Source organism: Acartia tonsa, chromosome 2 (assembly GCF_053477335.1).
Source record: "Acartia tonsa isolate MP-2025a chromosome 2, ASM5347733v1, whole genome shotgun sequence".
NCBI lineage: Eukaryota > Metazoa > Arthropoda > Copepoda > Calanoida > Acartiidae > Acartia > Acartia tonsa.
In genome coordinates, this window is record NC_137261.1 from 19326249 (window position 1) to 19340825 (window position 14577).

At 32.7% G+C, this 14577-nt stretch overlaps 2 protein-coding genes across 2 annotated transcripts; one reads left to right on the forward strand and one right to left on the reverse strand.

The window, feature by feature from the left end:
- Nucleotides 1-111: 111 nt before the first annotated feature.
- On the reverse strand, nucleotides 112-8457 carry LOC145312314 (uncharacterized). Its single transcript, XM_080151558.1, has 6 exons — nucleotides 8451-8457; nucleotides 6631-6763; nucleotides 5069-5198; nucleotides 3998-4103; nucleotides 3543-3583; nucleotides 112-162 (listed from the first exon to the last, which is right to left on the reverse strand). Exons 1-4 carry the CDS (start codon nucleotides 8455-8457, stop codon nucleotides 4062-4064), a joined length of 312 nt encoding a protein of 103 aa, XP_080007684.1. The 3' UTR covers nucleotides 112-162; nucleotides 3543-3583; nucleotides 3998-4061.
- A 987-nt stretch (nucleotides 8458-9444) lies between these two features.
- On the forward strand, nucleotides 9445-11154 carry LOC145306168 (cytochrome P450 2B1-like). The gene has a single exon (XM_080148176.1). The coding sequence runs from the start codon at nucleotides 9501-9503 to the stop codon at nucleotides 10986-10988; it is 1488 nt and encodes a 495-aa protein (XP_080004302.1). The 5' UTR covers nucleotides 9445-9500; the 3' UTR covers nucleotides 10989-11154.
- The last annotated feature ends 3423 nt before the right edge of the window (nucleotides 11155-14577 follow it).

A 14577-nucleotide genomic window follows, 5' to 3' on the forward strand; every position in this document is an offset into this window, starting at 1 on the left:
TAAAATAGTCACGGTTTTGGAGCTGCGCTTTCATGGATGTTGCCATCCTTTTTTGCTTTAAAATACTGGTGGTGATTGTTTGTCTATCCTGCAGGATATGTATTTATTTTCCTAGATATCCTGTTGTCTCCAGAACCCAAACTTTCCAGTCTTTGTTCCATTCTACAATAATAAATTATTAGATAATAGCCAGGGGTATATTTTCTAACAATAAATTCTACAAAAAATCACGAAACCTTTTAAAGTTTTCTACAAAAAATCACGAAACCTTTTAAAGTGTTTCATTTAACTGAAGAGGGGTGGGTAAGAAGGGGAGGAAAAGGGGAAGGGGGTTGTGGGAAAATTTTCCATTAGAATTGTTTGTCAGAATATCATTCCCTTGTCCCTGGATAATAGCCGCTGCGCTCCTAGAATTTAGTAGGGTGTAGATAGTGAAGCTTCCCTATAAAGGAGAACTAAATCAGTTTTTTAGTGATTGATATTTTATGCTTTAGACAAAAAAAACCTTATTACTTAAGAATTGCATGGAATTGGGTTTATTAAAAAGCAAAAAAAATTATCATTTTAAAAAAGACGAAGTATTTCCGAAAAGGGGCAGAAATTACCTTCCTAAGATTTGCCTTCAGATGGGCTGGGTATAAGCTAAAAGCTTCATGGCATGCTTTACAAATAACTTGACACAGCCTAGGATCTATCTCTGATATTTCGAGTACTTTGTAAGCGTACTTTGGCAGGGAAAAGGGAATGATATTCTGACAAACAATTCTAAATTTCCCCAAAACCCTTTCCCCTTTTCCTCCCACCCCTCTTCAGTTATATGAAAAAAAACAAGAAAAGGTTTCGTGATTTTTTGTAGAATTGATTTTTACAATAGCTAGGCATGGTACTTACTTTAGACTCTATACGAGTAAAACTTCTGAAAATTAAGCTTTGATGAAGGAAAGTTTCATCATGAATAGGAGCCGAGAAATCACTTTTCTAGTTACGGACGGACTGGTTAACGGTCTAACATATGGACAACGTGAATTATAGAGTAGCTTCGATGCTAAAAGAGACAAATTAAGCCACTTGTATAAATTAAAATAAAATAATTAAATCCTAATCAAAGGTACAACTTTTGTGTTGTTACACAATAAACAATACGTTCGCAGTGTTATTGTTAGATCATTAAAAGATTACAGCTGTTCCTAAGAGTAATATATTACAATAGAGTTTCAGTTATAGTCAGCCTTCAATACAGCTGTAACACATGATATTTATAACTTTAGAATTCTAATTTGATTAAATTTTCGCGCAGAAATAGATCTTTTGTCGTGGAAGATATTTGCAAGCTGTTTCTCGTAATGCCAGGAATTTCTAATTTTCTTTTTATAGTACATTTCTTCACATATAAAGGGATTACCTCTTTAAAATAAAATGAAAAAAAGTACAGTTTCAGATAATAATATTGATGTATTAGTTAATTATTGCTTTTTGCGTCGATATAAAAATGTACAATTATAAGAATAAAATATGTTTTGTTAGCCCCGAGATGCCGAAGGTACGAGCTGAAAAACTGGTTTTAATTTTATGATAGTACATTTCTATATTTGTAGAAAACTGGATATAAATACGGTACGATGCATGATTTTTCAGTACGCCTCAGAACCGGTTCTAATCCAGCGGACATTAATCGGTTTCGAAGCCGTACTGGAATAAATTTTATATAATCTTATAGAGCAAAAAGTTAAAAATTTTAACTAAATTTACAAATATGCTTAAGTTTTTGAAAATTTGTTTCTTGCTAACGATTTAAATTTCCTTTAATATATTCTTCCCCTTTATGTATTAAAATTCAAAATTATTTGACATCTTATTTCAAAGTATTTTTGGGTGAATCTGCTATCCCTAATATTTCCCAATTTCTATTTTTTTATTTGTATATGTTTTTTTTTGTATCCTTAGGGTATAATACTTTTATTGGTAAAGAATTGCAAATATAACATATAGAATATATGTTTTATTACATATTTTCTATATTCATTATTATTTATAAATATTTTAAGTAGCGAAGCTACTCTATAATTTGAAATGTCCGTATGTCTTAGATTGAGGAAAACGTGATTTTCTCGGCTCCTATAAAAGATAAAAGGCTGAAATTTTTTGACAACATTCCCATTATTAAGGAGCACAATAAACTATAAAACATCAATGGCGGTCGGACTGCTTTTTAGCAGGTTTTAGGCTATTTTTGTATTTTTCACATTTTTCTCCATATCTTTGGTGTTTATGGTTCAATTTCCAAAATTTTTTCAGTTTTAGATATCAAAATAAAATTTCCTGTCATTTCAAGAAAACAACTATGACGGTCAGACTGCCTTTAAGCAGGTTTTAGGCTATTTTTGTATTTTTCATATTTTTAGCCATACCTTTGGTGTTTATGGTCCGATTTATAAATTTTTTTCAGTTATATATATCAAAATTAAATTTCAAGAAAACATCAATGGGATCAGACTGCCTTTTTGCAGGTTTTTGGATTTTTTTTTTCCTCTTCGCTACTTATGGATGTTGTCACCCTTGTTACATTGCAAATATGTTCTTTTTAAAAGCCAAGCTTTTCTATTACTAGGATCAGTTCGTCCGTCCGGGACAATTAGCTGTTTTCGTTAACTTAAACAGTTTAGAACTGTCCTTTTGATTTCAAACTCTAATAATTAGTTACGATTAAAACAGCATATCAATTCTATAATCGTTACCAGAAAGTCTTTAAAAGTCCATTTAAAAAATGCTAATTTTTTTTTAACTTTTTTGACAACAAATTTGTGTGTGTTATCTATAATACAAAGTAGAACGATGTCTGTCTGTCTGTCTGTCTGTCCGTCTGTCTGTCCGTCTGAAGCTTAAGATCTCAGTAACCACCGAACCGATTGGGCTCTACTCTTCAGGGAATATACCTACTGGTCCTGTGATGGTTTTAAGCTATTTTCTTGGAGGGTGGGACACCCCCAACCCCCCCAAAAAATGAAAAATTCCCCCCCCCAAAAAAAAAAATTTAAACTTTTTCTTTTTAAATCTAAAATACGAAAAATTAGGTTGATCAAACCTCTTGGGGCAAAGCCCCTAGAGGCTAGGGGCGAAGCCGCTAGTAATTATATTATCCATCTGATTTTTGGATCAGTCTATAATCAAGTCCTAAAAATGTAAGTATGTCCTTAAACAGTATCCTGAATTTGAGAAGTTTTGTATCCAATTTTATTTAGATAGATATTCTGCTTATTCAGTTCTGACACTCTACAAGTGTTAATGTTCGTTTGTCCCACCGTTTCAGAGCTTCGCTTTTATTGATGCTGTCATTCTTGTTTTATTTACAAAATACTCTAAAAGTTTTCTTTTTTTAAACTAAATATGACATATGTATAATGTATATATCTTTTTCTGCAGGCAGTGTTGTGCACAGGGTTTTCTTAGGGGGAGGGGGGGGGGGGTAACCGATGATGAGATAAAACAATACGAATTCCATTTTCAATTAAATGTCTGACAAAAATTTAATTTAGTTTGCATACCTGAATCATTGAGAAATGTTGTTGCATCCTGCAGCACTTGACTAAAATTTAAAATAAATAAAAAATTATTCCGTATAAAGATGAAAAAATTATATTATTGTAAAAAGAACCTAAGTCTTGGGTCTTACTTTGTTACATTTATACATAAAGTAAAAGTCTGTGTTAAGCGAAGAATACATTTGTTAGAAATATGGTGAGTTAATAGCAGGGCTCGTTAGCCGCGCGTCAGCCACGTGTAAGCTTCAGTGAAATCGTCATATGACTTAACAATTCAGCTGGATGTCTAAATCTGTTCCTAAACAGAAAGTACATCTTTTCAACTTTTTGTCAAACAAGCGGGTTTTAATTTAAGGATTTTGCGCGGCTGCCAAACTTTGGTTAATAGATGAACTTATTTAAATAATTATTGACTAAAGTTAACAAGAATAAAATAAGGGTAAAGTTGATAATTTTACCTGGGTAAGCATTGGCTGAAGTTAGTAAAACTTGAATTAGGAAGGGTGGGTTGATCATCCCTGTCTAGCCAGGACCCAGAATATCCACACTCACGGTATGCAAAATCTAAAAATAATTTGACATCTGAAAAAAGCCAGGAATCTAAAGGGATAAGACAATGGCCGATAAATTGATGTACATCCCCAATCATGACACACAAAATTACCCATTCTTTATATTTAAATTAGTGGTTGAAACGTTTGAAAACTCAACTTAATAAACCAACTAATCAAAATTCAGTAAGCCAACGAATAAGAAATAGTTATTGTTAAGCTTTGTAACAGCTAATTGTCCCCTCTCTATATATGCAGGGGTAGCTATTCTAACAATCAATTCTACAAAAAATCACAAAACCTTTTTAAGAATGGTGGGGATATATTTTTTTTCCACGTAACTGAAGAGGGGTGGGTAAGAAGGGGAGGAATAGGAGAAGGGTGTTTGTGTGGAAATTTTCCTTTAGAAATTTTTGTCAAATAGCAATCCCTTTTCCCTATATATATGGAAAAGACCACACAGCTAGAAACAATTTATATCTCGCTAACCGCTGAACCGATCGGGTTCTCCTTTAACGGGTAGCTTCTCATATGTTTCGGGAAGGTTTATAACTATTTTCTTGGGGGGTGGGACACCTTCACCCCCCCCCCAAAAAAAAAAAAAAAAAAATACCCCCCCCCAAAAAAAAAAAAAAAAATTCTAACCCCCCACCCCCTAAAGAAATTTTTTTTAAAAGAAATTTTCTTTTTAGGTCTAAAATAAGAAAAATTTGTTTGATCAAACCTCTTGGGGCAAAGTCCCTAGAGGCAAGGGGCGAAACCGCTATTAATAAAAAAAGTAAAAGTCATATTTTTTAATCATTAAATATACATTGAAATAGGTGTTAGAAGTTTTTGTGCGTATGTAACGATTTTTAAGTCCAAGCAAAAACTCAATTCTTTAAATTCATATTTAAAATTTGGTCGAACCGTCCCTGACAGACCGACGTACATATATCAACTTGAAAAAGCTATGCTTCCAAACTAATTATTACTTACTTCCATGTATAATCCCTTTAAGATGTCTAGGACATGGCTGGCGCACAATAGTTCCAGGTAGAGAATCTGGCCAGCACAGTAACTCATCCCAGTAACCAGGACATAATAGGTCAGGGGCAGGTACAACACTCTAGATATTAATATTAATAGTGCCAGGTAGAGAATCTGGCCAGCACAGCAGCTCATCCCAGTAACCAGGACATAATTGGTCAGGGTCAACACTCTAAATATTTCCATAAACAGGCATGATAAGAAGCTGATTATAGTGCCTATAGTGACGTCATACAATACAAATGACCTATCATAGGCCAACAGACTAAATTTACAATGGCAGGACAGTTTATATTTCAATTGACCAATAATAGGACAGTATGGCGGCTTTTTTCAATAGGCACTATAAAAAGTTTTGCATGAAAATTAATGATCTTATGGGATAGAACAATTAAAGGATACATATCCCTAATGATGGTAAATATAATTACTCCTTCTGTAGATTAAAATTATTGGTTGAAAAGTTTTGACCAACTAAAAATAAAAATTTAATAAAAATAAACAATTTTTTCCATCATCAAATACCACCGGCACCGAATAAGATTTCATAATTATAAAACTTTTGGTACCTACCAGGGTAACTAATGAACCCAATTTTCCCTCCCTCCATGTAAATATAGCTTTAATATATACTTGTTGCTTTAGTAACCAGATTATAGATGGACAAGGTTATTCAAGAGATGGTAATAATCAGATTTAATTATTAGATTAGTGTGAATGACCATTTATTGTAGGATACTAATTCAATCATTAGGATATTATACCTAAGTAAATCAGGAAATGAGATCTCTGTTAAATAATTAAATATTGTCAATTCATGAAAGGAACGATAATAATTAAAATGTGTTTTTAGGGTGTTAAGGTAAATTTTCAAAAAAAATTCTTTAAATGTTTACTTAAATATTACTATATCTATGCAAAAATATAAGTAAATGGTTATCTTTACATGATAGGATTATACATTGTACAATCTAATAAATAAAAATGTTTTAAATAATCTTTATTCAAAAGGACTCGATAGTGAAGCGCATTTACCTAAATATGATAAACCAAGCTACCCCTTGTGCGGTGGAAAACACTAGATGATTGTTCAACCCAACCAAGATAAAAAATAAAAGTTATAAAAATTTTAAAAGCGAAGCTTCTGAAAAGTTCGGGTCTGTACGTCCGTCATAGAAAGCCAAATTCTTTAATTTCAGTTTTTTTATATTTGTTCTATCGTGTTTCCAGAAAGATCATCAGTCAATTTAAATAATGTTGATTTTCAACTAAATACGCCAATGATTGCTAGGACAACGAGGTACAATATTTTGAGCGAAAACTAATGTAAATGTTTGTTTTTCTTACCGTCTCATTGTAGAGCTCTAATGAATAAGAGGAGAAGTTTATAAAACTTTGTGAACCAGTATATCTGCAAAGCCTAGGATCAAGTGGGGAGCTAGGTAAAATACAATTTTTCTCACTTATATTTTAAAATTCTACCCTTTGTAGGTTCAATTAATGGTTTATACCTGACTTGATGTATTGTGTTGAAGATCTTGTGAATATCCGATAATGTTTCCCCCAGACCTGTGTATGTATAGTATATAATTAACCAAACATAAATAAACACAATTAACCAGAGATAAACATCATTCCTTTCATCTATATATCATCTAGGTGGGATAAAAAGAGTTATTTCAACTAATGTTATGTATAAAAACTTTTTTAAATGTATAAAATACTCATTTTGACTTGTTATTAGACAAATAGCACCATGTAATGCTTTTAAAATAAGGAAAAAATGTACAACTTTTGTATGGACCAACAGCAAAAGTCGGTTAAAAAGCAGATGTTCAGTGCCATTAACAAATAAATTTATACATAGAAAGAAAAGAATCACAAAATTTTTAAAAACATTTATTGGTCACCGATGGACCGAAAAAGTCATATACAAAGTTATATATTCAGGGGATATACAAAAAAAAATTCAGTCGACAGTCTTGAACAATTAGCCAAAAATAAAATCATGTGTCTAATTCCGTTTCTTTCAGATTAACGGGTGAATATATCGTATTATAGAGTAGCTCCGCTATAAATAAATACTAAGTCTAAATGCGCAAAAAAGCAGTAATGAATTAATAAACTTCAGACCACTGTTAAGTTTTTTAGAAAATTTAGCAGTATATACAAAGTTGCTATAATTCAAATTTTTTGCAAGGAATTTGTCATTAGCAAAGCAACTAATTTGTATGCGGGGAAAACGAGATGTAAAAAAATTAGATTTTGTGTTGTTCATGACAGGTAGGGAGAGAACATTGAGCTGTTTATTACACTAGTCCCCAAAGTTTTATTGTAACATTTTCTTACTTTGTTGGCTTTACAACTTTGGGGACTTTTATTGAATAATGATTGGTTAGTTCAATAAGTTATGTGTCCAAACGTTTCAACCTCTAATTGTAATCTACAGAAGGGGTACTTTTGTGTATCATCATTAGGGATGCACATCGACTTATTGTCCGTTGTCTTATCCCTTTAGATCACTGGGTTCATGATGATGGGAGGAAATCTTGGGAGGAATTTATTTAAAATTTACTGTGTTTTTTTTAAATGTTAATTTGTTGTGCAAACAGACTTATTTGCATATTTGATAAAACAAGCTCTAGTAGACTTGCTACCTATTAAACTGTATATATGGACTAATTGTCTGGAATATCTGAGCCACCAGGAAGGTGCTAATCCAGAAGGAAAACAAACTAACTATAAAGTCTAGAAAATTATATTATTCATATTCTCATAACATAAAGTTTAAAAATGAATAATTTCAGCCATTTAGCGCATGCACAGGCTTTCGATTGTTGAAAAATTATGGGAGGGTAGTGGGTGTAGGAGTCTAAGAAATGTGTAATATGGATTTTTAGGGATTTTGTAAAATGACTTATCAGGAAGCTAGGGTGTTAATTTTTGTTATTACCAGCCAAATCGTCGGTCACGCCCCTTTGAGCAAAGTTGAGTTTAATACACCCAAAAATGACATAATACTGTTTGTACAACCTTTTTTATTGATTGTCTTGCTATTGTTTGATATTTCGAGGTTGTCTCTAAAATTTTTCTTGAAAACTTAGAATTACTCCTGGTTAGACTATTTAAAGACTAACCTTTAATAAGATATGTGTTTAAAAAGATGGAGAGAGGGGGGGGGGAGAAGAAAACCTTAATCCATTCTTTGAGGCGAAGCTTTTAGAAATACTAAAATTCAAATAAATAAAAATAATGTTGTTTCAGTATTTATTCTTTTAAAATCTGATAAACAATTCTATTTCTATTTTGTTTATGTATTTTTGAAATTTACTTTCCATATTAAATGTGAACAAACAATTTGCATGGAATAATTCATTTCAGATATTCTATTTTTTCTCCATTTTAATAAGATGCAACAAAATTAATTAAAAGTATAAGTGTTTTCTTTCTCAATTAATCCATAGTAGTAGCTAGTTAAAAATTAACTCATATGTCAATCAGTTAAAAAGTGAAATCAAAATTGTCATATTTATTGATTGTTTTATAAAACATTGAAATATTGAAAGTTAGTCTTTGTGTCATCAAAATTTAATTAATGATTTCTTTTCTTCTTGTCCATCCAAATATTTTCTGCATCAACATCTAAAATAGTTTTCTTCCTATTGTTGTGAAACATAGGGAAATAATTTTCCTTGTCATTGGTTTGATAGTAAAGCTGAATATTTAAAGCTTATTTTTTCACAACCTCTACAAAGTAAATTTTTTTTATAACTTATAAATAATCTGAAAGTACTAAGTTGTTAAAGTAGTCTAAAGAAAAAAAACATAGTACTTCAGTAGAATGTCTGTAAATTTTATCAGAAAGGAAAACTTTTTTGTCACTAACAGTCTGTAGATTGGATTAAAAAATACATTGAAAAGATACATTAATATAACCAGACTCCAGACTTTTCCTTATTTTAAGATAAAAGACACATATAAATTACAATTCCAGCCAATCTTATCATTTCACACCTTTTTACAAAATTTATTTCTTTTTGTCTAATTGCCTGTTGTCGAATTTACAGGGTTTATTATGCCTCAAACAAGTATTTTTTATTCCTGTAGAAGACTCATGATAGGTATATATTAACCCTGAAGATTAAGGTGTTAATCCCCATCCAACAAAAAGTATTCATCAGACTTGAGACAAATGTCTGAACACCAAAGTCTGGACAAAAAGACTGGAGATTTATTGTTTGAATGACTGAAAACTGAGACCAATTGTCCTGAGTCTGATTTGGTTTTGTATAAAAGAGCACAAATGTTAATAAATTTTCAGAGTTTTAAACAACAGCTACAACGAGCAACATATTAAATAACTTAACTACACAGAATAAAAATGAATCCAATTATTTTATTCTCCTTCTTGTCACTGATTGGATGGAAGTTATACCAAAGATGGAAGCTGCCCAAGAACTTTCCACCTGGACCTAGCAGCCTTCCTGTCCTGGGAGCCATCCATCATTTATCTGATAATCTACTCAACAGTTTTCTTGAGCTCAGATCCAAGTATGGAAATATCTTTGGCTTGAGGATTGGACCCACTCCAACAGTTGTCATTTCTGATTTCCACACTTGTGTCAAGGTGTTCAAGGATGCCAACTTCTCAGCCAGACCCACCTACTTGACTGAAGTTATGGGCAGTGTCATGTCCAGGCCAGAGGATGATCCCAGCCCAAACAGAGGAGTTGTATTCAGCTCGGGTAGAAACTGGGATGAACAGAGAAAGTTTGTTCTCAAGAAGCTGAGTGAGTTTGGCGTTGGAAAGTCAAGACTTGAAGAAACTATTACTGAACAAGTTGAGCTTCTGGTCAAGGTCTTGAGAAAAGATTCCTCAAAGGGATTGGTTCACCTGGGTCAAAGATTCAGTGTCTCCATTGTGAATTCCATCTGGAATATTGTAACTGGTTCACAGTTTGATCTGGATGATCCCTTGGTCCACAGCATCTACCAGGGAATTGACAAATTCATTGACTCTCACAGACTTATTGGTGTGTTCATGGTCTTCCCTTGGCTCAGACATATCATCAACTATCTTGGTGGTGCTCTCAACAAGATGAAGCATGATGTCAGAGATATGATGAAGAAGATTGTTGATGATCATATCATGGCCACTACTGGTTCTGAAACAGATCTTGTTGATGCTTATCTTCACAAGATTGAAGAAACTGAAGACAAAGGATCTTCATTCTTTGGAAGAAAAGGCAGAACCAATCTTGAACAGAATATGCTGGAACTTTTTGGAGCAGGAGCCAACCCAGTATCTACCACTTTGTCCTTCTGCTTCCTGTACCTGGCCAAGAATCCTGAAATTCAAAAGAAGATATCTGATGAGATCCAGGAAAATATTGGATCATCTCGCATCACAATGGAGGATGTTCAGAGACTGCCCTACACTAACGCCTTCATCCATGAGATTATGAGAATTACAGCAATCAACTTTATTGGCACTCCCCATATGAACTTCAAGGATGCCAAGATTGGAGATTATGATGTTCCTGCTGGAACTACAGTCTTCTCCTTCCTCTACTATATTCTCAATGATCCCACCTACTGGAAGAATCCCCAGCAATTCTGCCCTGAGAGATTTATTGATGAGAATGGAAACTTTGCCAAGGATGAAAGATTGATTCCCTTCCTTGTTGGACGCAGGCAATGCCTTGGCATGGCTCTGGCTCAATCTGAGATGTTCTTGTTCTTCAGCAACCTTGTCAGAGAGTTTAGCTTCAGTGAGGATATGAGCTCTCCTCTCCCTGAACCAACTCCAACCATGGGATTTGTCATGGGATGTCCAGCTTATCAAATCAAAATCAATGACAGAAATTAAACACAATTTGTCATTGGTTGACAGGGAAAGGAAATCTCAGGAGAAAACATGGATCTCATCAAAAATTCCTCCAGAATATAGCTGTATTCATTCAGATTAAAAACCAGAAATTATAAATAATATTTACATATTTATACTTATTTATGAATAAATTATATTACAAAAACATTTTTTTAATAATATTGGTACAACAACAAAAAGTTATGCTAGAACATTTTTACTCCCCTTTACATTCTTTGTAGCTTAGACATTAATAGAAAATGAAAATAAAAAAAATATTTGGTAGAATAAACTTTTTTTTCATGACCAATCCTTGTTTTGTTTTAAGTAAACTAAAACATTTGTATTTATTTATTTGGTTAATTTTCCTGAGAAATTGTGAACATTCATCCTTGTTTAGGAAAACCCATCCATGTTCAGACACTGTATCAAGTTCAGACATGTTCAACATTTTCATTTTTTTACATAATCTAAAGAAAAAAAATCATTTTTCATAGTTTTTCTTGTGATTGAAAAGACTTTCCAAACAAGCAGATAACTATCAAGCTTCACAAGTAACTTACATATCCTTACAATAAAGTAACAGGAACTCTGTGTATCTGTCTGCACCAAAAGATCTTGCTAACCACTGATCTGATGTGGTTCTTCTTTTAAAAAACAAACAAAAATTAACTAGTGCCGCCTAGCGGCCATCTAATTTTTATTAGAAAAAAATGATTTTAACATATTGAATAGAAAACATTTACTAAAGACCTCCTCTAGGGGCTTAGAAGCTAGTTTAGCACATAAAATTTCCAAAAAAAATTTCTCACTTCGATAGTGGGTGGTAATTTCCCCCCCCCCCCTCTCCCCTACATTTAGACAAACAGAAAGACATCTAACTTCTTATATGCAGGATTTGTTTCTGATTCCATCAATTTCAAGTAAATAGATTGATTGAAAATGTAATTATCTAAAATAAGGAAATGCATGGATATTTTATACAGATCAAAGGAAAACTTGCTTTTGATCTTTTTCAATTATTTATGTTTATGAATATTATTTTATATCTGGATGCAGCAAAACTATTCCAAAATTAGCTTTTTCTTGCTGTCTGTATGTCAGATGATTGATTATATGAACTAATTCTACTATTTACTAGATATATTTTGATACATAATGATACAAAAATGGAAAATCTAGAAATGTAATGTTTAATTGACAAATAATTGCACGGTAAACTTCCTTATAATTAATTTGATTTAACTTGCTGAAAGCCTACGTTAGCCGCGTGCAAGTCTCAGTGAAGTCATCATATTATAACTTTAAAATACAGCTGGTTATCTACACCTGTTCCTCAATCTTTTTTTAAAAAAAATGCGCACAAGCGGGTTTTAATTTGAGGCTATGTGCGGCTGAAGCGCGGCTGCCAAGCCCCGATAAATTTGAATTATTGAAAAAGAATACGTGAACAGACATGATGAAAGGTTATGAAAATAATAATATATCTTTTAGATTGATTGAAAGAAAATAGACTAAATTTAAATTTGACCTAATTATGGGGGATAAGTTTTTCTACTTGCGTTTAATTTTTGTTTATTTATGAAAAGTGATAAAAAATCTTTCAAGATAGACGTAGATTGCAAATTTAAAAAAGAAATATGTGATCAAAATTCAGCACTGCCGTTTAATTTTATTTTACTTCATAAGTTTAGTGATAAAGTCATAGGCGTCCAAGGGGGGGGGGGTAATGGGGCGATTACCCCCCCCCCCAAAATTTTTTTCATTTTACTCCCCCCATTTAAAATTTACCCCTACCCTGGGGGTGCCAACCATTTAGGAGGGGGTATTTACCCCCCCCCCCCAAACAATTTTGGGGGGGTAAATACCCCCCCCAAAATAAAAAATCTCTAATAATTAAAATTTTTGCGCGCTTCGCGCGCATTTTTAATAGTATAAATTTAATAAAATTTAAATTACCCCCCCCAAAAATTTTACCCTGGGGGTAAATTTTAGGGGGGGTAAACTAAATTTACCCCTGCCAACAGATTTTAGGGGGGGTAATTACCCCCCCAAAAAACGAATTACCCCCCCCCCTTAAATTTTTTTTACCCCCCCCAAAATAAAAAGCTTGGACGCCCCTGGATAAAGTCTTTGTAAAAAAAACAATGTTTCCAGTATGGCTTCAAAGCCGATTAATGTCCGTTGGATTAGAACCGGTCCTAAGCCATATTGAAAAATCATGTATAGCATCGAATTACAGTCAATTTATCACTAATATTAAATAAAACCACAAAACTGGTTTTAATCTTAAAATTTTCTATTTTAATATTCACGGAATCTGTCTATAATACGATACGATAAATAACTATTATTTCATGCAAGTTATTCGTAAAGCTTGGTTTGTTTACAGGCTGAAGCCAATTTTTTTCCTTGTTTTATCCCAAACTTCAGGGAGGGATTGGACAATGACATTGGGCTGTTTATTACAATAGTCTCCAAAGTCTTATAATGGTGTTTTCTTATTTGTTGGCTTCACATAGTTGGAGACTTTTACTTAATTTTTATTGGTTGGTTCATTTAGTTGAGTGACCAAACATTTCAATTACTAATTGTAATCTTCAGAAGGGGTATTTTTGATATCATCTATTGGGTATGTGCATCAATTTATCGGCCATTGTCTTATCTCTTTAGATCCCTGCCAAACATACTTTCTCTCTTTTTCACACATACACGCATATTTACACATTATACAATAAAAGAAACTTTCCCACTAAGAAAAAGAAACAATAAAATACTTTTTCCATAGATTTTTTTGTTTGAAGCTTAAGATCTCAATAACTACTGAACCGTTTTGGATCTATTTTCTAGGTAAGCTTCATACAGGTCTTGTAATGTTTATAGGCTATTTTGTTTTCCGGTCGTGTCTTGGGATGGTTTTAAGCTATTTTTCGATCCACTCTATGCCCCTTCTTTAGATAGCTGCTGTTAAGTGTGAATGCAGCGAAATTTTGTGGCTGTGGCTTTGAGTGCAATTTTGTGCGTCTGAGACTTATTTAGTGGCTTTTAAAAGCTACACGGCAGATGCTGCCGAGCCCTTATCAGAAGAGATAAGTGATAAGGTATTAAAAAACCTGACCTACCTTTTCATAATTTTGTAACTATTTCACACTAACATAAACTTTTTTGAAAAACTTCCTTCTGATGTTTTTTAGGTTAGAAGACGCATTATTAAAATTTTTAATAAAGGAGGAAGGGGGGGTTATGGTCTACTCTATATTTTAGGGATTATATTATATTACATAAAGTAGTTTTAGACTATTTTCTGACTCTAGATGCTAGAGGCGCAACCATTTGTTCCTAATAATGTATGTTTTACACAGGGCTACAGTTTTGTTTCTAGTTTTCTTCTAGACAATTTACATAACATTGACAGTTTTATGAATAGAAGCGTCATGAATAGGTCAAAATAGCTTTCATTACAAAACATATATTGTATACCTATATGCATTTTTTGTAATGATTCATGCATCCGGGAGTTGACGGGGAATGTCACAGATTTAATTCTGATCAAGACATCTTAATAATAAAGATGTTAAAAATACCAATT

Excerpts from the sequence above, each read along its gene's own strand:
- LOC145306168 (XM_080148176.1), top strand. The coding sequence starts at position 9,501 with ATGAATCCAATTATTTTATTCTCCTTCTTGTCACTGATTGGATGGAAG.
- LOC145312314 (XM_080151558.1), bottom strand. Across the intron at positions 5,199-6,630 it reads AACACAATACATCAAGTCAG|AGTGTTGTACCTGCCCCTGA; the intron begins GTATAAACCATT and ends ATTAATATCTAG. Across the intron at positions 4,104-5,068 it reads TAAAGGGATTATACATGGAA|ATTTTGCATACCGTGAGTGT; the intron begins GTAAGTAATAAT and ends AATTATTTTTAG.